Consider the following 21,929-nt stretch of genomic DNA (forward strand, 5'->3'; position numbering starts at 1 on the left):
TTATATTCCTCGTTTGGATGGTAGAGGGTACAGTAATGTAGGGGGTATATTCCTGGTTAGGGATGGTAGAGGGTACAGTAATGTAGGGGTTATATTCCTGGTTTGGGATGGTAGAGGGTACAGTAATGAAGGGGCTATATTCCTGGTTTGGGATGGGAGAGGGTACAGTCATGTAGGGGTTATATTCCTGGTTTGGGATGGTAGAGGGTACAGTAATATAGGGGTTATATTCCTGGTTTGGGATGTTAGAGGGTACAGTAATGTAGGGGTTATATCCCTGGTTTGGGATGGTAGAGGGTACAGTAATGTAGGGGTTATATTCCTGGTTTGGGATGGTAGAGGGTACAGTAATGTAGGGGTTATATTCCTGGTTTGGGATGGTAGTTGGTACAGTAATGTAGGGGTTATATTCCTGGTTTGGGATGTTAGAGGGTACAGTAATGTAGGGGGTATATTCCTGGTTTGGGATGGTTGAGGGAACAGTAATGTAGGGGGTATATTCCTGGTTTGGGATGTTAGAGGGTACAGTAATGTAGGGGTTATATTCCTGGTTTGGGATGGTAGAGGGTACAGTAATGAAGGGGGTATATTGCAGGTTTGGGATGGTAGAGGGTACAATAATGTAGGGGTTATATTCCTGGTTTGGGATGGTAGAGGGTACAGTAATGTAGGGGGTATATTCCTGGTTTGGGATGGTAGAGGGTACAGTAATGTAGGGGTTATATTCCTGGTTTGAGATGGTAGAGGGTACAGTAATGTAGGGGTTATATTCCTGGTTTGGGATGGTCGAGGGTACAGTAATGTAGGGGTTATATTCCTGGTTTGGGATGGTAGTGGATACTGTAATGTAGGGGTTATATTCCTGGTTTGGGATGGTAGAGGGTACAGTAATGTAAGGGTTATATTCCTGGTTTGAAATGGTAGAGGGTACAGTAATGTAGGGGTTATATTAGTGGTTTGGGATGGTAGAGGGTCGTGTAATGTAGGGGTTATATTCCTGGTTTGGGATGGTCGTTGATACTGTAATGTCGGGGTTATATTCCTGGTTTGGGATGGTAGAGGGAACAGTAATGTAGGGCTTATATTCCTGGTTTGGGATGGTAGAGGGTACAGTAATGTTGGGGTTATATTCCTGGTTTGGAATGGTACAGGGTACAGTAATGTACGGGTTATATTCCTGCTTTAGGATGTTAGAGGGTACAGTAATGTAGGGGGTATATTCCTGGTTTGGGATGTTAGAGGGTACAGAAATGTAGGGGTTATATTCCTGGTTTGGGATGGTAGAGGGTACAGTAATGTAGGGGTTATATTCCTGGTTTGGGATGGTAGAGGGTACAGTCATGTAGGGGCTATATTCCTGGTTTGGGTTGGTCAAGGGTACAATAATGTAGCGGTTATATTCCTGGTTTGGGATGGTAGAGGGTACAGTAATGTAGGGGTTATATTCCTGGTTTGGGATGGTAGAGGGTACAGTAATGTAGCGGTTATATTCCAGGTTTGGGATGGTAGAGGGTAAAGTAATGTAGGGGTTATATTCCTGGTTTGGGATGGTAGAGGGTACAGTAATGTAGGGGTTATATTCCTGGTTTGGGATGGTAGAGGGTACAGTAATGTAGGGGTAATATTCCTGGTTTGGGATGGTAGAGGGTAAAGTAATGTAGGGGTTATATTCCTGGTTTGGGATGGTAGAGGGTACAGTAATGTAGGGGTTATATTCCTGGTTTGGGATGGTAGAGGGTACAGTAATGTAGGGGTAATATTCCTGGTTTGGGATGGTAGAGGGTATAGTAATGTAGGGGTTATATTCCTGGTTTGGGATGGTAGAGGGTACAGTAATGTAAGGGTTATATTCCTGGTTTGGGATGGTAGAGGGTACAGTAATGTAGGGGTTATATTCCTGGTCTGGGATGGTAGAGTGTTCAATAATGTAGGGGTTATATTCCTGGTTCGAGATGGTAGAGGGTACAGTAATGTAGGGGTTATATTCCTGGTTTGGGATGGTAGAGGGTACAGTAATGTAGGGGTTATATTCCTGGTTTGGGATGGTAGAGGGTACAGTAATGTAGGGGTTATATTCCTGGTTTGGGATGGTAGAGGGTACAGTAATGTAGGGGTTATATTCCTGGTTTGGGATGGTAGAGGGTACAGTAATGTAGGGGTTATATTCCTGGTTTGGGATGGTAGTGGGTACAGAAATGTAGGGGTTATATTCCTGGTTTGGGATGGTAGTGGGTACAGAAATGTAGGGGTTATATTCCTGGTTTGGGATGATAGAGGGTACAGTAATGTAGGGGTTATATTCCTGGTTTGAAATTGTAGAGGGTACAGTAATGTAGGGGTTATATTCCTGGTTTGCGATGGTCAAGGGTACAGTAATGTAGAGGGTATATTCCTGGTTTGGGATGGTAGAGGGTACAGTAATGTAGGGGTTATATTGCTGGTTTGGGATGGTAGAGGGTACAGTAATGTAGGGGTTATATTCCTCGTTTGGATGGTAGAGGGTACAGTAATGTAGGGGGTATATTCCTGGTTTGGGATGGGAGAGGGTACAGTAATGTAGGGGTTATATTCCTGGTTTGGGATGGTAGAGGGTACAGTAATGTAGGGGGTATATTCCTGGTTTGGGATGGTAGAGGGTACAGTAATGAAGCGGTTATATTCCTGGTTTGGATGTTAGAGGGTACAGTAATGTAGGGGTTATATTCCTGGTTTGGATGGTAGAGGGTACAGTAATGTAGGGGGTATATTCCTGGTTTGCGATGGTAGAGGGTACAGTAATGTAGGGGTTATATTCCTGGTTTGGGATGGTAGAGGGTACAGTAATGTAGGAGGTATATTCCTGGTTTGGGATGGTAGAGGGTACAGTAATGTAGGGGTTATATCCCTGGTTTGGGATGGTATAGGGTACAGAAATGAAGGGGTTATATTCCTCGTTTGGATGGTAGAGGGTACAGTAATGTAGAGGGTATATTCCTGGTTTGGGATGGTAGAGGGTACAGTAATGTAGGGGTTATATTCCTCGTTTGGAAGGTAGAGGGTACAGTAATGTAGGGGGTATATTCCTGGTTAGGGATGGTAGAGGGTACAGTAATGTAGGGGTTATATTCCTGGTTTGGGATGGTAGAGGGTACAGTAATGAAGGGGCTATATTCCTGGTTTGGGATGGGAGAGGGTACAGTCATGTAGGGGTTATATTCCTGGTTTGGGATGGTAGAGGGTACAGTAATATAGGGGTTATATTCCTGGTTTGGGATGTTAGAGGGTACAGTAATGTAGGGGTTATATTCCTGGTTTGGGATGGTAGAGGGTACAGTAATGTAGGGGTTATATTCCTGGTTTGGGATGGTAGAGGGTATAGTAATGTAGGGGTTATATTCTTGGTTTGGGATGGTAGTTGGTACAGTAATGTAGGGGTTATATTCCTGGTTTGGGATGTTAGAGGGTACAGTAATGTAGGGGTTATATTCCTGGTTTGGGATGGTTGAGGGAACAGTAATGTAGGGGGTATATTCCTGGTTTGGGATGGTTGAGGGAACAGTAATGTAGGGGGTATATTCCTGGTTTGGGATGTTAGAGGGTACAGTAATGTAGGGGTTATATTCCTGGTTTGGGATGGTAGAGGGTACAGTAATGTAGGGGGTATATTCCAGGTTTGGGATGGTAGAGGGTACAGTAATGTAGGGGTTATATTCCTGGTTTGGGATGGTAGAGGGTACAGTAATGTAGGGGGTATATTCCTGGTTTGGGATGGTAGAGGGTACAGTAATGTAGGGGTTATATTCCTGGTTTGAGATGGTAGAGGGTACAGTAATGTAGGGGTTATATTCCTGGTTTGGGATGGTCGAGGGTACAGTAATGTAGGGGTTATATTCCTGGTTTGGGATGGTAGTGGATACTGTAATGTAGGGGTTATATTCCTGGTTTGGGATGGTAGAGGGTACAGTAATGTAGGGGTTATATTCCTGGTTTGAAATGGTAGAGGGTACAGTAATGTAGGGGTTATATTAGTGGTTTGGGATGGTAGAGGGTCGTGTAATGTAGGGGTTATATTCCTGGTTTGGGATGGTCGTTGATACTATAATGTCGGGGTTATATTCCTGGTTTGGGATGGTAGAGGGAACAGTAATGTAGGGCTTATATTCCTGGTTTGGGATGGTAGAGGGTACAGTAATGTTGGGGTTATATTCCTGGTTTGGGATGGTAGAGGGTACAGTAATGTAGGGGTTATATTCCTGGTTTGGGATGGTAGAGGGTACAGTAATGTAGGGGTTATATTCCTGGTTTGGGATGGTAGAGGGTACAGTCATGTAGGGGCTATATTCCTGGTTTGGGATGGTCAAGGGTACAGTAATGTAGCGGTTATATTCCTGGTTTGGGATGGTAGAGGGTACAGTAATGTAGGGGTTATATTCCTGGTTTGGGATGGTAGAGGGTACAGTAATGTAGGGGTTATATTCCTCGTTTTGGATGGTCACGGGTACAGTAATGTAGGGGTTATATTCCAGGTTTGGGATGGTAGAGGGTAAAGTAATGTAGGGGTTATATTCCTGGTTTGGGATGGTAGAGGGTACAGTAATGTAGGGGTTATATTCCTGGTTTGGGATGGTAGAGGGTACAGTAATGTAGGGGTAATATTCCTGGTTTGGGATGGTAGAGTGTAAAGTAATGTAGGGGTTATATTCCTGGTTTGGGATGGTAGAGGGTACAGTAATGTAGGGGTTATATTCCTGGTTTGGGATGGTCGAGGGTCCAGTAATGTAGGGGTTATATTCCTGGTCTGGGATGGTAGAGTGTTCAATAATGTAGGGGTTATATTCCTGGTTCGAGATGGTAGAGGGTACAGTAATGTAGGGGTTATATTCCTGGTTTGGGATGGTAGAGGGTACAGTAATGTAGGGGTTATATTCCTGGTTTGGGATGGGAGAGGGTACAGAAATGTAGGGGTTATATTCCTGGTTTGGGATGGTAGATGGTACAGTAATGTAGGGGTTATATTCCTCGTTTGGGATGGTAGTGTGTACAGTAATGTAGGGGTTATATTCCTGGTTTGGGATGGTAGAGGGTACAGTAATGTAGGGGTTATATTCCTGGTTTGGGATGGTAGTGGGTACAGAAATGTAGGGGTTATATTCCTGGTTTGGGATGGTAGTGGGTACAGAAATGTAGGGGTTATATTCCTGGTTTGGGATGATAGAGGGTACAGTAATGTAGGGGTTATATTCCTGGTTTGAAATTGTAGAGGGTACAGTAATGTAGGGGTTATATTCCTGGTTTGCGATGGTCAAGGGTACAGTAATGTAGAGGGTATATTCCTGGTTTGGGATGGTAGAGGGTACAGTAATGTAGGGGTTATATTGCTGGTTTGGGATGGTAGAGGGTACAGTAATGTAGGGGTTATATTCCTCGTTTGGATGGTAGAGGGTACAGTAATGTAGGGGTTATATTCCTGGTGTTGGATGGTAGAGGGTACAGTAATGTAGGGGGTATATTCCTGGTTTGGGATGGTAGAGGGTACAGTAATGTAGGGGTTATATTCCTGGTTTGGGATGGTAGAGGGTACAGTAATGTAGGGGGTATATTCCTGGTTTGGGATGGTAGAGGGTACAGTAATGTAGGGGTTATATTCCTGGTTTGGATGGTAGAGGGTACAGTAATGTAGGGGGTATATTCCTGGTTTGGGATGGTAGAGGGTACAGTAATGTAGGGGTTATATTCCTGGTTTGGGATGGTAGAGGGTACAGTAATGTAGGGGTTATATTCCTGGTTTGGATGGTAGAGGGTACAGTAATGTAGGGGGTATATTCCTGGTTTGGGATGGTAGAGGGTACAGTAATGTAGGGGTATATTCCTGGTTTGGGATGGTCGAGGTGACAGTAATGTAAGGGTTATATTCCTCGTTTTGGATGGTCAAGGGTAAAGTAATGTAGGGGTTATATTCCTGGTTTGGGATGGTAGAGGGGACAGTGAGGTAGGGGTTATATTCCTGGTTTGGGATAGTTGAGGGTACAGTAATGTAGGGGTTATATTCCTGGTTTATGATGGTAGAGGGTACAGTAATGTAGGGGTTATATTCATGGTTTGGGATGGTAGAGGGTACAGTAATGTAGGGGTTAAATTCCTGGTATGGGATGGTAGAGGGTACAGTAATGTAGGAGCTATGTTCCTGGTTTGGGATGGTAGAGGGTACAGTAATGTAGGGGTATATTCCTGGTTTGGGATGGTCGAGGTGACAGTAATGTAAGGGTTATATTCCTCGTTTTGGATGGTCAAGGGTAAAGTAATGTAGGGGTTATATTCCTGGTTTGGGATGGTAGAGGGGACAGTGAGGTAGGGGTTATATTCCTGGTTTGGGATGGTTGAGGGTACAGTAATGTAGGGGTTATATTCCTGGTTTGGGATGGTAGAGGGTACAGTAATGTAGGGGTTATATTCATGGTTTGGGATGGTAGAGGGTACAGTAATGTAGGGGTTAAATTCCTGGTTTGGGATGGTAGAGGGTACAGTAATGTAGGGGTTATATTCCTCGTTTGGATGGCAGAGGGTACAGTAATGTAGGGGTTATATTCCTGGTTTGGGATTGTGGCGGGTACAGTAATGTAGGGGTTATATTCCTGGTTTGGGATTGTGGCGGGTACAGTAATGTAGGGGTAATATTCCTGGTTTGGGATGGTAGAGGGTAAAGTAATGTAGGGGTTATGTTCGTCGTTTTGGATGGTAGATGGTACAGTAATGTAGGGGTTATATTCCTGGTTTGGGATGTTAGAGGGTACAGTAACGTAGAGGTTATATTCCTGGTTTGGGATGGTAGAGGGTACAGTAATGGAGGGGTATTATTCCTGGTTTGGGATGGTAGAGGGAACAGTAATGTAGGGGTTATATTCCTCGTTTGGGATGGTAGAGGGTACAGTAATATAGGGGTTATATTCCTGGTTTGGGATGGTAGAGGATACAGTAATGTAGGGGCTATGTTCCTGGTTTGGGATGGTAGAGGGTACAGTAATGTAGGGGTATATTCCAGGTTTGGGATGGTAGAGGGTACAGTAATGTAGGGGTTATATTCCTGGTTTGGGATGGGAGAGGGTACAGTAATGTAGGGGTTATATTCCTGGTTTGGGATGTTAGAGGGTACAGTAATGTAGGGGGAATATTCCTGGTTTGGGATGGTAGAGGGTACAGTAATGTAGGGGTTATATTCCTGGTTTGGGATGGTAGAGGGTACAGTAATGTAGGGGTTATATTCCTGGTTTGGAATGGTACAGGGTACAGTAATGTAGGGGTTATATTCCTGGTTTGGGATGGTAGAGGGTACAGAAATGTAGGGGTTATATTCCTGGTTTGGGATGGTACAGGGTACAGTAATGTAGGGGTTATATTCCTGGTTTGGGATGTTAGAGGGTGCAGTAATGTAGGGGTTATATTCCTGGTTTGGGATGGTAGTGGGTACAGTAATGTAGGGGTTATATTCCTGGTTTGGGATGGTAGAGGGTACAGTAATGTAGTGGTTATATTCCTGGGTTTGGGATGGTAGAGGGTACAGTAATGTAGGGGCTATATTCCTGGTTTGGGATGGTAGAGCGTACTGTCATGTAGGGGTTATATTCCTGGTTTGGGATGGTAGAGGGTACAGTAATGTAGGGGTTATATTCCTGGTTTGGGATGGTAGAGGGTACAGTAATGTAGGGGTTATATTCCTGGTTTGGGATGGAAGAGGGCACAGTAATGTAGGGGTTATATTCCTGGTTTGTGATGTTAGAGGGTACAGTAATGTAGGGGTTATATTCCTGGTTTGGGATGGTAGAGGGTACAGTAATGTAGGGGTTATATTCCTGGTTTGGGATGGTAGAGGGTACAGTAATGTAGGGGTATTATTCCTGGTTTGGGATGGCAGAGGGTACAGTAATGTAGGGGTTATATTCCTGGTTTGGGATGGTAGAGGGTACAGTAATGTAGGGGTTATATTCCTGGTTTGGAATGGTACAGGGTACAGTAATGTAGGGGTTATATTCCTGGTTTGGGATGGTAGAGGGTACAGAAATGTAGGGGTTATATTCCTGGTTTGGGATGGTACAGGGTACAGTAATGTAGGGGTTATATTCCTGGTTTGGGATGTTAGAGGGTGCAGTAATGTAGGGGTTATATTCCTGGTTTGGGATGGTAGTGGGTACAGTAATGTAGGGGTTATATTCCTGGTTTGGGATGGTAGAGGGTACAGTAATGTAGGGGTTATATTCCTGGGTTTGGGATGGTAGAGGGTACAGTAATGTAGGGGCTATATTCCTGGTTTGGGATGGTAGAGCGTACTGTCATGTAGGGGTTATATTCCTGGTTTGGGATGGTAGAGGGTACAGTAATGTAGGGGTTATATTCCTGGTTTGGGATGGTAGAGGGTACAGTAATGTAGGGGGTATATTCCTGGTTTGGGATGGTAGAGGGTACAGTAATGTAGGGGTTATATTCCTGGTTTGGGATGGAAGAGGGCACAGTAATGTAGGGGTTATATTCCTGGTTTGTGATGTTAGAGGGTACAGTAATGTAGGGGTTATATTCCTGGTTTGGGATGGTAGAGGGTACAGTAATGTAGGGGTTATATTCCTGGTTTGGGATGGTAGAGGGTACAGTAATGTAGGGGTATTATTCCTGGTTTGGGATGGCAGAGGATACAGTAATGTAGGGGTTATATTCCTGGTTTGGGATGTTAGAGGGTACAGTAATGTAGGGGTTATATTCCTGGTTTGGGATGGTAGAGGGTACAGTAATGTAGGGGTTATATTCCTGGTTTGGGATGTTAGAGGGTACAGTAATGTAGGGGTTATATTCCTGGTTTGGGATGGTAGAGGGAACAGTAATGTAGGGGTTATATTCCTAGTTTGGGATGGTAGAGGGTACAGTAAGGTAGGGGTTATATTCATGGTTTGGGATGGTAGAGGGTACAGTAATGTAGGGGTTATATTCCTGGTTTGGGATGGCAGAGGATACAGTAATGTAGGGGTTATATTCCTGGTTTGGGATGTTAGAGGGTACAGTAATGTAGGGGTTATATTCCTGGTTTGGGATGGTAGAGGGTACAGTAATGTAGGGGTTATATTCCAGATTTGGGATGGTAGAGGGTACAGTAATGTAGGGGTTATATTCCTGGTTTGGGATGGTAGAGGGTACAGTAATGTAGGGGTTATATTCCTGGTTTGGGATGTTAGAGGGTGCAGTAATGTAGGGGTTATATTCCTGGTTTGGGGTGGTAGTGGGTACAGTAATGTAGGGGTTATATTCCTGGTTTGGGATGGTAGAGGGTACAGTAATGTAGGGGTTATATTCCTGGTTTGGGATGTTAGAGGGTACAGTAATGTAGGGGTTATATTCCTGGTTTGGGATGGTAGAGGGTACAGTAATGTAGGGGTTATATTCCTGGTTTGGGATGGTAGAGGGTACAGTAATGTAGGGGTTATATTCCTGGTTTGGGATGGTAGAGGGTACAGTAATGTAGGGGGAATATTCCTGGTTTGGGATGGTAGAGGGTACAGTAATGTAGGGGGAATATTCCTGCTTTGGGATGGTAGAGGGTACAGTAATGTAGGGGGAATATTCCTGGTTTGGGATGGTAGAGGGTACAGTAATGTAGGGGTTATATTCCTGGTTTGGGATGGTAGAGGGTACAGTAATGTAGGGGTTATATTCCTGGTTTGGGATGGTAGTGGGTACAGTAATGTAGGGGTTATATTCCTGGTTTGGGATGGTAGAGGGTACAGTAATGTAGGGGTTATATTCCTGGTTTGGGATGGTAGAGGGTACAGTAATGTAGGGGTTATAATCCTGGTTTGGGATGGTAGAGGGTACAGTAATGTAGGGGTTATATTCCTGGTTTGGGATGTTAGAGGGTACAGTAATGTAGGGGTTATAATCCTGGTTTGGGATGGTAGAGGGTACAGTAATGTAGGGGTTATATTCCTGGTTTGGGATGGTAGAGGGTACAGTAATGTAGGGGTTATATTCCTGGTTTGGGATGGTAGAGGGTACAGTAATGTAGGGGTTATAATCCTGGTTTGGGATGGTAGAGGGTACAGTAATGTCGGGGTTATATTCCTGGTTTGGGATGGTAGAGGGTACAGTAATGTAGGGGTTATATTCCTGGTTTGGGATGGTAGAGGGTACAGTAATGTAGGGATTATATTCCTGGTTTGGGATGGTAGAGGGTACAGTAATGTAGGGGTTATATTCCTGGTTTGGGATGGGAGAGGGTACAGTAATGTAGGGGTTATATTCCTGGTTTGGGATGGGAGAGGGTACAGTAATGTAGGGGTTATATTCCTGGTTTGGGATGGTAGAGGGTACAGTAATGTAGGGGTTATATTCCTGGTTTGGGATGGTAGAGGGTACAGTAATGTAGGGGTTATAATCCTGGTTTGGGATGGTAGAGGGTACAGTAATGTCGGGGTTATATTCCTGGTTTGGGATGTTAGAGGGTACTGTAATGTAGGGGTTATAATCCTGGTTTGGGATGGTAGAGGGTACAGTAATGTAGGGGTTATATTCCTGGTTTGGGATGGTAGAGGGTACAGTAATGTAGCGGTTATATTCCTGGTTTGGGATGGTGGAGGGTACAGTAATGTAGGGGTTATATTCCTGGTTTGGGATGTTAGAGGGTACAGTAATGTAGGGGTTATATTCCTGGTTTGGATGGTAGAGGGTACAGTAATGTAGGGGTTATATTCCTGGTTTGGGATGGTAGAGGGTACAGTAATGTAGGGGTTATATTCCTGGTTTGGGATGGTAGAGGGTACAGTAATGTAGGGGTTATATTCCTGGTTTGGGATGGTATAGGGTACAGTAATGTAGGGGTTATATTCCTGGTTTGGGATGGTAGAGGGTACAGTAATGTAGGGGTTATATTCCTGGTTTGGGATGGTAGAGGGTACAGTAATGAAGGGGTTATATTCCTGGTTTGGGATGGTAGATGGTACAGTAATGTAGGGGGTATATTCCTGGTTTGGGATGGTGGAGGGTACAGTAATGTAGGGGTTATATTCCTGGTTTGGGATGTTAGAGGGTACAGTAATGTAGGGGGTATATTCCTGGTTTGGGATGGTGGAGGGTACAGTAATGTCGGGGGTATATTCCTGGTTTGGGATGGTAGAGGGTACAGTAATGTGTGCGGGTGAGTGTGGGCGTGCCGGCTAACCTATGACTTTCCTTCCCCCCCCCCCCCCCCTTCCCGTCCTCCCCCCCCCCCCCTCCCCCCCCCCCTCCCCTTCCCGCCCTCCCCCCGGCCCGGTTACAGATGGCCGCGGCCTACCTGGTTGGCCTGAGCCGCCTGGCTGGAGTTGCTGGGAGCTGTGTGTCGGGCGTTCCGGGCCTGTCTCTGTGGTCGGGCCTGATGGGATTTCGGCTGCTGGCTTTGTTCATCGCTGACCGCCCCTGGGGCAGCGGGCAGCCCCACCTCCTGTGTAACCTCTCTACCGCCTCCACCTCGGAATTCTGCGCCAACTCCTGCTACAACCACCACTTCCGCTTCCCCGTCGACCTCTTCTGGCACCTCAGCTTCCTGCTGGCCCTTCTGCCCGTCTTCTTGCTCTACCTGCTGGGCTCCCGCCCCAGGCCGGGCCTAGCCCCGGACGGGCTGAGCGGCGGAGGCGGCTTGAGCCTGGAGGAGGCCTCAGGCCGGGCCCAGGCCCCAGCCTCGGCCCGGGGGTCGCGACCTTGGCCCTCCATCGCCTGCGGACTCGCCCTGCTGGGCCTCGAGTCCGCCTTCCTGGGGGTCCTGCTGAAGGTCCAGCTGCCCCTGGTGCTGCCCGCCTCCATCCGCTGCCCCGTGCCCCCAGGGGGCGCCTGCGCTGGGGCCGGAGGGGGCGCACTGACCTGTATCCTCACTGCCCGCTCTGACAAGTTGGGGGCGCTCTACGTCATGGCCTTCAGCTCCTTCCTCAACGTGGCTGTCTCCCTGGGTTATATCGCCAGCACCTGCCTGGCCCCTAGGGGGTGCTGCTTGACCTGAGTCCACCCTCACGGCCCCCTCCCACCCGACTCCCTATGTCCCCCTCCCCCTCCCTTCCCCCGATGGCCATTTTGATGCCAATCCCAGATTTCACCAGAAGAAATCCCGGTCTCTTGGTCCATCCCGCTCTATTCCCCGGGCACCAGGCCTGTCACTTTATATCCCCCCTCCCTCACGTTGCCCCCCCCCCCATAACCCTCCCAACCCTCATTCCCTCCACCCCCAGGATTACCAGGTGGCCTGTGAGCCAGAGGCCTAAGCGGGAAGGCTTCGTGGAGCCCTGACCAGGCCACAGACGATGGCCCTCGATGAGGCCTACCTCTCCGCCTGGGCAGAGTCTGACCCATGACGCTCCGGGAGAGGTCCGTGGTCATTGGGATGGTCGTTAACCTCGCCCCCCACCACTGCGCTGCAGGATGGCTCTTCGGAAGTGTCCTAGGCCTCAACCACCTGCAGTTGGCTCATCGATGACCTGCCATCTGTCAGAAGGGGTCCAGTGAGGGATGGTCCGCACAATGGTTACGCAGTGTTCGGCTCCACAGGCCGCTCGCTCAGATACTGGCGCAGTCCGTGTCCCAAACTCAGCAAGATGGGGACAGCATCCAGGATCGGAGCTGACAAGGAACATTGGCAACACACAAACGCCAGGCTATGACCATCGCCAAGAAGAGAGAATCTAACCATCGCCCCCTTGACGTTCAATGGTGTTACCGTCACTGAATCCCCCCCTCCCCCCCCACTATCAACATCCTGGGGGTTCCCATTGAGAGAGAATCTAACCATCCCCCTTGACGTTCAATGGCAGTGCATCCACAAAGCTCCCCTCCCCTCTGCCCACCCACGCTGAGTGTACCATCTACAGGGGGCACCGCGGGCACTCACCGACGATCCTCTGACAGCTCCTTCCGAATCCCACGGCGCGCTTGTATCTCGAGGGACAGCAGAAACCCGGGAATGACACTCCCCACCCCCGCGAGCGATTCCCCACCCCCCCCCCCACACCCCTAACCCTGCCCTTCTTCCCCGCTGGGAATTACCTCCCTGCGCCGAGAGGGCGTCTGGATCCGAATCCTGGGATTCCATCCCTCGGGAACATTGTGGCTCCACGCACAGCAACACTCCCACTCCCAGTCCCCCCACCGTCACCCTTCTCTGCCAGGATTGGGGAGGGCAACTAGGGACAGGGGGTCACATATAGCCCACCTCCCTGGGGGCGAATGGGAATAAGCGCCCCTCCCTAATCGCCCTCCATTCCCCCAGGCCGGAGGATGGGTCACAGCCCATGCCCCGTCTTCCCCACACTGGCCCCCCCCCCCACCTTGCTCCTGGTCTCCGTTCGGGAGGAAAGGAGTGGGCAGGGTGCCTCCGGGGAGATATCCAGAGGAAGGGACGATCCCGGGTCCCGTGAGCGCTCCCCCTTCTCCCGAACTCCGAGGGGGTTCGGGAAACAATGTCGCGACTCCATCTCGGTGACCTCGGGCGGGGTGTTTCTGTCGGCAACTGAATAAACTCTGGGCGTGCAGGAAGTGAGGCGTTCTGTCATTTCTCTCCAGCTCCCTACGCAGCCCGGTCGCCATAATAGTGGCTCCCTCTCCACGATTGGTCAGGCTGATGGCCTACGCAGGGTGGGCAAATCCGCCAACTCTCAGCTAGGCCCGAGAGGGAAACTTTGGACTTACCTGCTCAGGGTGTGTGCATGAGTGAGTGTGTGTGTGTGCGTGTATGTGTGTGGGGGGGTGTATGTGTGTGGGGGGGGTTGTGCGTGTTGGGGGTGAGTGTGTGAGAGTGTGTTTGTGTGTGTCGTTATGTGTGTGGGTTTGAGGGTGGGTGTGTGTGTGTGGGGGAGGTGTGTGCGTGTTGGGGGTGAGTGTGCGAGAGTGTGTGTGTGTTTATATGTGTGGGTGTGAGGGTGGGTGGGTGTGGGTGTGTGTGTGTGTTGGGGGTGAGTGTGTGAGAGTGTGTGTGCGTTTATATGTGTGGGTGTGAGTGTCTGTATGTGGGGGGTGAGTGTTGGGGGTGAGTGTGTGAGTGTGTGTGTGTTTATATGTGTGGGTGTGTGTGGGTGTGTGCGTGAGTGTGTGTGTGTTTATATGTGTCGTTGTGAGGGTGTGTATGTGTTAGGGGGTGCGTGTGTGAGAGTGTGGGTGTGAGTATGTGAGAGAGAGTGTGGGTGTGTGAGAGAGTGTGGGTGTGTGGGAGTGTGAGTGTGTGTGAGAGAGAGTGTGGGTGTGTGGGAGTGTGTGTGTGTGTGAGAGAGAGTGTGGGTGTGAGTATGGGCGTGAGAGTGTGTGTGTGGGTGAGAGTGTGTGTGTGGGTGAGAGTGTGTGTGTGGGTGAGAGTCTGTGTGTGTGGGTGAGAGTCTGTGTGTGTGGGTGAGTGTGGGTGTGGGTGTGGGTGTGAGTGTGGGTGTGAGTGTGAGTGTGAGTGTGGGTGTGGGTGTGGGTGTGGGTGTGGGTGTGGAGCTGTGAGAGTGTGTGTGTGAGTGATCATGTGTGAGTGTGGGTGCGTGAGTGTGGGTGCGTGAGTGTGGGTGTGTGAGTGCGTGTGTGAGATTGCGTGGGTGTGAGTGTATGTTTGTGTGAGTGTGTGTGTGTTTGTGTGAGAGAGAGCATGTGTGAGAGTGTGTGTGTGAGAGAGAGTATGTGGGTGTGTGAGTGTGGGTGTGAGTGTGTGTGGGTGTGGGTGTGTGAGTGTGCGAGTATGTGGGTGTGAGTATGGGTGTGAGAGAGTGTGTGTGAGTGTGGGGGTGTGAGTGTGTGGGTGTGTGTGTGTGTGTGTGGGTGTGAGTGTGCATGTGAGGGTGTGGGTGTGTGAGTATGTAGGTGTGAGTGTGGGTGTGAGAGTTTGTGTGGGTGTGACTGTATGTGGGTGTGAGTATATGTGTGTGAGAGTGGGTGGGTGTGTGAGTGTGGGTGTGAGTGTGTGTGGGTGTGAGTGTGTGTGGGTGGGAGAGTGTGGGTGTGAATGTGTGGGTGTGAGTGTATGTGGGTGCGTGAGTGTGAGTGTGGGTGTGAGTATATGTGTGTGGATGTGTGTGAGTGTGGATATGAGTGTGTGGGTGTGAGTGTGTGGGGGTATGAGTGTGGGTGTGAGGGTGTGTGTGAGGGTGTGTGTGAGGGTGTGTGTGAGGGTGTGTGTGAGGGTGTGTGTGAGAGTATGGGCGTGAGAGAGTGTGTGTGTGGGTGTGAGTGTGTGTGGGTGTGAGAGTGTGGGTGTGAGTGTGTGGGGGTGTGAGTGTGGGTGTGAGTGTGTGGGTGTGTGAGTGAGTGTGTGTGGGTGTGAGTGTGTGGGTGTGAGAGAGTTTGTGTGAGTGTGTGGGTGTGAGTGTATGTGGGTGCGTGAGTGTGGGTGTGAGTATATGTGTGTAGGTGTGTGTGAGTGTGGATATGAGTGTGTGGGTGTGAGTGTGTGGGGGTGTGAGTGTGGGTGTGAGTGTGTGTGAGTGTGTGGGTGTGAGTATGGGCGTGAGAGAGTGTGTGGGTGAGAGTGTGTGTGTGTGGGTGAGAGTGTGTATGTGTGGGTGAGAGTGGGTGTGTGAGTGGGTGTGTGAGTGGGTGTGTGAGTGGGTGTGAGTGTGAGGGTGAGGGTGTGGGTGTGAGAGTGTGTGGGTGTGAGTGTGTGGCTGTGAGAGTGTGTGTGTGAGTATGCGGGTGTGAGTGTCTGTGTGAGAGAGTGTCGGTGTTTGTGAGTGTGGGTGTGTTGGTGTGAGTGTGTGTGTGAGAGTGTGTGTGAGTGTTCATGCGTGAGTGTGGGCATGTGAGAGTGTGGGTGTGAGTGTGGGTGTGTGTGGGTGTGTGAGTGCGTGTGTGAGAGTGCGTGGGTGTGAGTGTGTGTGTGTTTGTGTGAGAGAGAGTGTGTGTTAGAGAGAGTGTGTGAGTGTGTGTGTGGTTGTGTGAGAGTGAGCATGTGTGAGAGTGTGTGTGTGAGAGAGAGTATGTGGGTGTGAGTGTGGGTGTGAGTGTGTGTGGGTGTGTGAGTGTGCGAGTATGTGTGTGTGTGAGTGTGGGGGGTGTGAGTGTGGGGGGTGTGAGTGTGGGGGGTGTGAGTGTGGGGGGTGTGAGTGTGTGGGTGTGTGTGTGTGAGAGTGTGTGGGTGTGAGTGTGTGTGAGTGTGCATGTGTGAGTGTGGGTGTGAGGGTGTGGGTGTGTGAGTATGTGGGTGTGAGGGTGTGGGTGTGTGAGTATGTGGGTGTGAGCATGGGTGTGAGAGAGTGTGGGTGTGAGAGTTTGTGTGGGTGTGAGTGTATGTGGGTGTGAGTATATGTGTGTGAGAGTGTGTGGGTGTGAGAGTGTGGATATGCGTGTGTGGGTGTGAGTGTGTGTGGGTGTAAGTGTGTGGGTGTGAGTGTATGTGGGTGCGTTAGTGTGAGTGTGGGTGCGAGTATATGTGTGTGGGTGTGTGAGAGTGTGGATATGAGTGTGTGGGTGTGAGTGTGTGGGGGTGTGAGTGTGGGTGTGAGGTTGTGTGTGAGTGTGTGGGTGTGAGTATGGGCGTGAGAGAGTGTGTGTGTGGGTGTGAGTGTGAGTGTGTGTGGGTGTGTGAGTGTGAGTGTGTGGGGGTGTGAGTGTGAGTGTGTGGGGGTGTGTGGGTGTGGGTGTGAGAGTGTGGGTATGAGAGTTTGTGTGAGTGTGTGGGTGTGAGTGTATGTGGGTGCGTGAGTGTGGGTGTGAGTGTGGGTGTGAGTATATGTGTGTGGGTGTGGGTGTGTGTGGGTGTGTGTGGGTGTGTGTGGGTGTGTGTGGGTGTGAGTGGGTGTGAGTGGGTGTGAGTGTGTGTGGGTGTGAGTGTGTGTGGGTGAGAGAGTTTGTGTGAGTGTGTGGGTGTGAGTGTATGTGGGTGCGCAAGTGTGGGTGTGAGTGTGGGTGTGAGTATATGTGTGTAGGTGTGTGTGAGTGTGGATATGAGTGTGTGGGTGAGAGTGTGTATGTGTGTGAGTGTGGGTGTGAGTGTGTGTGGGTGTGAGTGTGAGTGTGTGTGGGTGTGAGTGTGAGTGTGTGTGGGTGTGAGAGTGTGGGTGTGAGTGTGGGTGTGAGTGTGTGGGGGTGTGAGTGTGGGTGTGTGGGTGTGTGTGGGTGTGAGAGTGTGAGTGGGTGTGTGTATGTTTGCATGTGGGTGTGAGTATGTGTGTGTGAGAGTGTGTGGGTGTGAGAGTGTTTGGGTGTGAGAGAGTGGGTGGGTGTGTGTGTGTGGGTGTGTGTATGTGGGAGTGTGTGAGAGAGAGTGTGGGTGTGAGTGAGTGTGTGGGTGAGAGAGTGTGTGGGTGAGAGTGGGTGTGTGGGTGAGAGTGGGTGTGTGGGTGAGAGTGGGTGTGTGAGTGTGAGTGTGTGTGGGTGTGAGAGTGTGGGTGTGAGTGTGAGTGTGTGGGGGTGTGAGTGTGGGTATGTGTGTGTGGGTGTGTGTGTGGGTGTGAGAGTGTGAGTGGGTGTGTGTATGTTTGCATGTGGGTGTGAGTATGTGTGTGTGAGAGTGTGTGTGTGTGAGAGAGTGGGTGTGTGGGTGTGTGTGGGTGGGTGTGTGTGGGTGTGAGTATGTGAGAGAGAGTGTGGGTGTGTGAGAGTGTGTGGGAGTGTGAGTGTGTGGGTGAGAGAGTGTGTGGGTGAGAGAGTGTGTGGGTGAGAGAGTGTGTGTGTGAGTATGCGGGTATGAGTGTCTGTGAGAGAGTGTCGGTGTTTGTGAGTGTGGGTGTGTGGCTGTGAGTGTGGGTGTGAGTGTGTGTGGGTGTGTGTGTGAGTGTGCGAGTATGTGGGTGTGAGTATGGGTGTGAGAGTGTGTGTGTGAGTGTGGGGGTGTGAGTGTGTGGGTGTGTGAGTGTGGGTGCGAGTGTGTGGATGCGAGTGTGTGTGAGTGTGCATGTGTGAGTGTGTGTGGGTGTGGGTGTGTGAGTATGTGGGTGTGAGCATGGGTGTGAGAGTGTGGGTGTGAGAGTGTGGGTGTGAGAGTTTGTGTGGGTGTGAGTGTATGTGGGTGCGTGAGTGTGGGTGTGAGAGTGTGGGTGTGAGAGTGTGGGTGTGAGAGTTTGTGTGGGTGTGAGTGTATGTGGGTGCGTGAGTGTGGGTGTTAGTGTATGTGAGTGTGAGTATATGTGTGTGAGAGTGTGTGGGTGTGTGAGTGTGGGTATGCGTGTGTGGGTGTGAGTGTGTGTGGGTGTGAGTGTGTGTGGGTGTGAGTGTGTGTGGGTGTGAGAGTGTGGGTGTGAGAGTGTGGGTGTGAGAGTGTGGGTGTGTGTGTGGGTGTGAGTATGTGGGTGTGAGTATGTGGGTGCGTGAGTGTGGGTATGAGTGTGTGGGTATGAGTGTGTGGGTATGAGTGTGTGGGTGTGAGTGTGTGGGTGTGAGTGTGTGGGTGTGAGTGTGTGGGGGTGTGAGTGTGGGTGTGAGGGTGTGTGTGAGTGTGAGTATGAGTGTGTGTGGGTGTGAGAGTGTGGGTGTGAGTATGAGTGTGTGTGGGTGTGAGAGTGTGAGTGTGTGGGGGTGTGAGTGTGTGTGTGGGGGTGTGAGTGTGTGGGGGTGTGAGTGTGTGTGTGGGTGTGAGAGAGTGTGTGGGTGTGTGTGAGTGGGTGTGAGTATGGGCGTGAGCCTGTGTGGGTGTGAGAGTGAGTGTGGGTGTGTGTGAGTGTGAGTGTGTGTGGGTGTGAGTTTGTGTGTGTGGGCGTGAGAGTGTTGGCGTGAGAGTGTGGGTGTGGGTGTGGGTGTGTGTGTGAGACTGTGTGGGTGTGAGAGTGTGAGTGTGTGAGTGTGTGTGAGTGTGTGTGTGACTGTGTGGGTGTGGGTGTGAGAGGGTGTGAGTGTGTGGGTGTGAGTGTGTGTGGGTGTGAGTGTGTGTGGGTGAGAGTGTGTGTGGGTGAGAGTGTGTGTGGGTGAGAGAGGGTGTGGCTGTGAGTGTGTGGCCGTGTGAGTGAGGGTGTGAGTGAGGGTGTGAGTGTGGGTGAGGGTGTGGGTGTGAGTTTGTGTGTGGGAGTGTGTGGGTGTGAGTGTGTGTGTGACTGTGTGGGTGTGAGTGTGTGGGTGTGAGTGTGTTTGAGTGTGTGTGTGGGCGTGAGTGTGTGAGTGTGTGTGGGTGTGAGTGTGTGTGTGGGTGTGAGTGTGTGTGTGGGTGTGAGTGTGTGTGTGACTGTGTGGGTGTGAGTGTGTGTGAGTGTGAGTATATGTGTGTGAGAGTGTGTGGGTGTGAGAGTGTGGATATGCGTGTGTGGGTGTGAGTGTGTGGGTGTGAGAGTGTGGGTGTGAGAGTGTGGGTGTGAGAGTGTGGGTGTGAGTGTGTGGGTGTGAGAGTGTGGGTGTGAGAGTGTGGGTGTGAGAGTGTGGGTGTGAGAGTGTGGGTGCGAGTGTGGATATGAGTGTGTGGGTGTGAGTGTGTGGGGGTGTGAGTGTGAGTGGGTGTGAGTATGGGCGTGAGAGTGAGTGTGGGTGTGTGTGAGTGTGAGTGTGTGTGGGTGTGAGTTTGTGTGTGTGGGCGTGAGAGTGTGGGCGTGAGAGTGTGGGCGTGGGTGTGGGTGTGTTTGTGAGAGTGTGTGGGTGTGAGTTTGTGTGTGTGGGTGTGAGTGTGGGTGTGAGTGTGTGAGAGTGTGTGGGTGAGAGTGTGTGTGGGTGAGAGAGGGTGTGGCTGTGAGTGTGTGGCCGTGTGAGTGAGGGTGTGAGTGAGGGTGTGAGTGTGGGTGAGGGTGTGGGTGTGAGTTTGTGTGTGGGAGTGTGTGGGTGTGAGTGTGTGTGTGACTGTGTGGGTGTGAGTGTGTGGGTGTGAGTGTGTTTGAGTGTGTGTGTGGGTGTGAGTGTGTGTGTGGGTGTGAGTGTGTGTGTGACTGTGTGGGTGTGAGTGTGTGTGAGTGTGAGTATATGTGTGTGAGAGTGTGTGGGTGTGAGAGTGTGGATATGCGTGTGTGGGTGTGAGTGTGTGGGTGTGAGAGTGTGGGTGTGAGAGTGTGGGTGTGAGAGTGTGGGTGTGAGAGTGTGGGTGCGAGTGTGGATATGAGTGTGTGGGTGTGAGTGTGTGGGGGTGTGAGTGTGAGTGGGTGTGAGTATGGGCGTGAGAGTGAGTGTGGGTGTGTGTGAGTGTGAGTGTGTGTGGGTGTGAGTTTGTGTGTGTGGGCGTGAGAGTGTGGGCGTGAGAGTGTGGGCGTGGGTGTGGGTGTGTGTGTGAGAGTGTGTGGGTGTGAGTTTGTGTGTGTGGGTGTGAGTGTGGGTGTGAGTGTGTGAGAGTGTGTGGGTGTGAGTGTGTGTGTGACTGTGTGGGTGTGGGTTTGAGAGGGTGTGGGTGTGTGGGTGTGTGTGTGAGTGTGTGTGGGTGAGAGTGTGTGTGGGTGAGAGTGTGTGTGGGTGAGAGTGTGTGTGTGTGTGAGAGGGTGTGGCTGTGAGTGTGTGGCCGTGTGAGTGAGGGTGTGAGTGAGGGTGTGAGTGTGAGAGTGTGAGTGTGTGGGTGAGGGTGTGGGTGTGAGTTTGTGTGGGTGAGGGTGTGGGTGTGAGTTTGTGTGTGGGAGTGTGTGGGTATGAGTGTGTGTGTGACTGTGTGGGTGTGAGTGTGTGGGTGTGAGTGTGTTTGAGTGTGTGTGTGGGTGTGAGTGTGTGGGTGTAACTGTGTGGGTGTGAGTGTGTGTGAGTATGTGTGTGGGCGTGAGTGTGTGAGTGTGTGTGTGGGTGTGAGTGTGTGTGTGGGTGTGAGTGTGTGTGTGACTGTGTGGGTGTGAGTGTGTGTGTGACTGTGTGGGTGTGAGTGTGTGGGTGACTGTGTGGGTGTGAGTGTGTGTGAGTGTGTGTGTGGGCGTGAGTGTGTGAGAGTGTGTGGGTGTGAGAGTGTGGGTGTGGGTGTGAGAGTGTGGGTGTGAGTGTGGGTGTGTAGGTGTGAGTGTATGTGGGTGTGTGAGTGTGGGTGTATGTGGGTGAGAGTTTGTGTGTGTGAGTGTGTGTGAGTGTAGGTGTGAGTATGGGCGTGAGAGTGTGTGTGGGTGTGAGTATGGGTGTGAGAGAGGGTGTGGGTGTGAGTGTGTGTGTGTGGGTGAGAGTGTTTGGGTGTGAGAGTGTATGTGTGTGAGTTTGGGTGGGTGTGAGTGTGTGTGACTGTGTGGGTGTGGGTGTGTGTGACTGTGTGGGTGTGGGTGTGAGTGTGTGAGTGTGGGTGTGAGTGTATGTGGGTGAGTGTGGGTGTGAGTGAGTGTGGGTGTGAGTGAGTGTGGGTGTGAGTGAGTGTGGGTGTGAGTGAGGGTGTGTGTGGGTGTGAGTGAGGGTGTGGCTGTGAGGGTGTGGGTGTGTGTGTGGGTGTGAGAGTGGGTGTGGGTGTGAGAGTGTGGGTGTATGTGGGTGTGTGAGTGTGGGTGTATGTGGGTGAGAGTTTGTGTGTGTGAGTGTGTGTGAGTGTGGGTGTGAGTATGGGCGTGAGAGTGTGTGTGGGTGTGAGTATGGGTGTGAGAGAGTGTGTGTGTGGGTGAGAGTGTTTGGGTGTGAGAGTGTATGTGTGAGAGTTTGGGTGTGAGTGTGTGGGTGTGAGTGTGTGGGTGTGAGTGAGTGTTTGGGTGTGTGAGTGTGGGTGTGAGAACGGGTGTCTGAGTGTGTGTGTGAGAACGGGTGTGAGAGAGTGTGTGTGTGAGTGTGGATGAGAGAGAGTGTGTGTGTGGGTGTGAGGGTGTGGGTGTGAGAGTGTGGGTGTGAGTGTGAGTGTGGGTCTGAGAGTGTGTGGGTCTGAGAGTGTGTGGGTCTGAGAGTGTGTGGGTGTGAGAGTGTGGGTGTGAGAGTGTGGGTGTGAGAGTGTGGGTGTGAGAGTGTGGGTGAGAGTATGTGGGTGTGAGTGTATGTGTGTGAGTGTGGGTGGGTGTGAGTGTGTGGGGTGTGAGTGTGGGTGTGAGAGAGTGTGGGTGTGAGTGTGTGTATGAGAGTGTGTGAGTGTGTGTGTGAGAGAGTGTGTGTGGGTGCGAGTGTGTGGGTGTGAGAATGTTGGTGTGTGTGGGTGTGAGTGT

The 21,929-nt window shown here is 50.6% G+C and overlaps 1 protein-coding gene across 1 annotated transcript in view; it reads left to right on the plus strand.

Annotated features, from left to right (window-relative positions):
* gjz1 (gap junction protein zeta 1) overlaps positions 1–12,146 on the plus strand; it is a 109,523-nt gene extending 97,377 nt beyond the window's left edge. Inside the window, exon 2 of the mRNA XM_087981815.1 lies at positions 11,273–12,146. Within this exon, the coding sequence (XP_087837941.1) occupies positions 11,273–11,986 (714 nt within the window). The 3' untranslated portion in view covers positions 11,987–12,146. The remainder of the gene's footprint in view (positions 1–11,272) is intronic.
* Positions 12,147–21,929: the final 9,783 nt, after the last annotated feature.

The sequence above is a fragment of the Chiloscyllium plagiosum genome, unplaced genomic scaffold (assembly GCF_037043375.1).
Source record: "Chiloscyllium plagiosum isolate Xiang-an unplaced genomic scaffold, Cpla_swu_hap1 HiC_scaffold_41, whole genome shotgun sequence".
NCBI lineage: Eukaryota > Metazoa > Chordata > Chondrichthyes > Orectolobiformes > Hemiscylliidae > Chiloscyllium > Chiloscyllium plagiosum.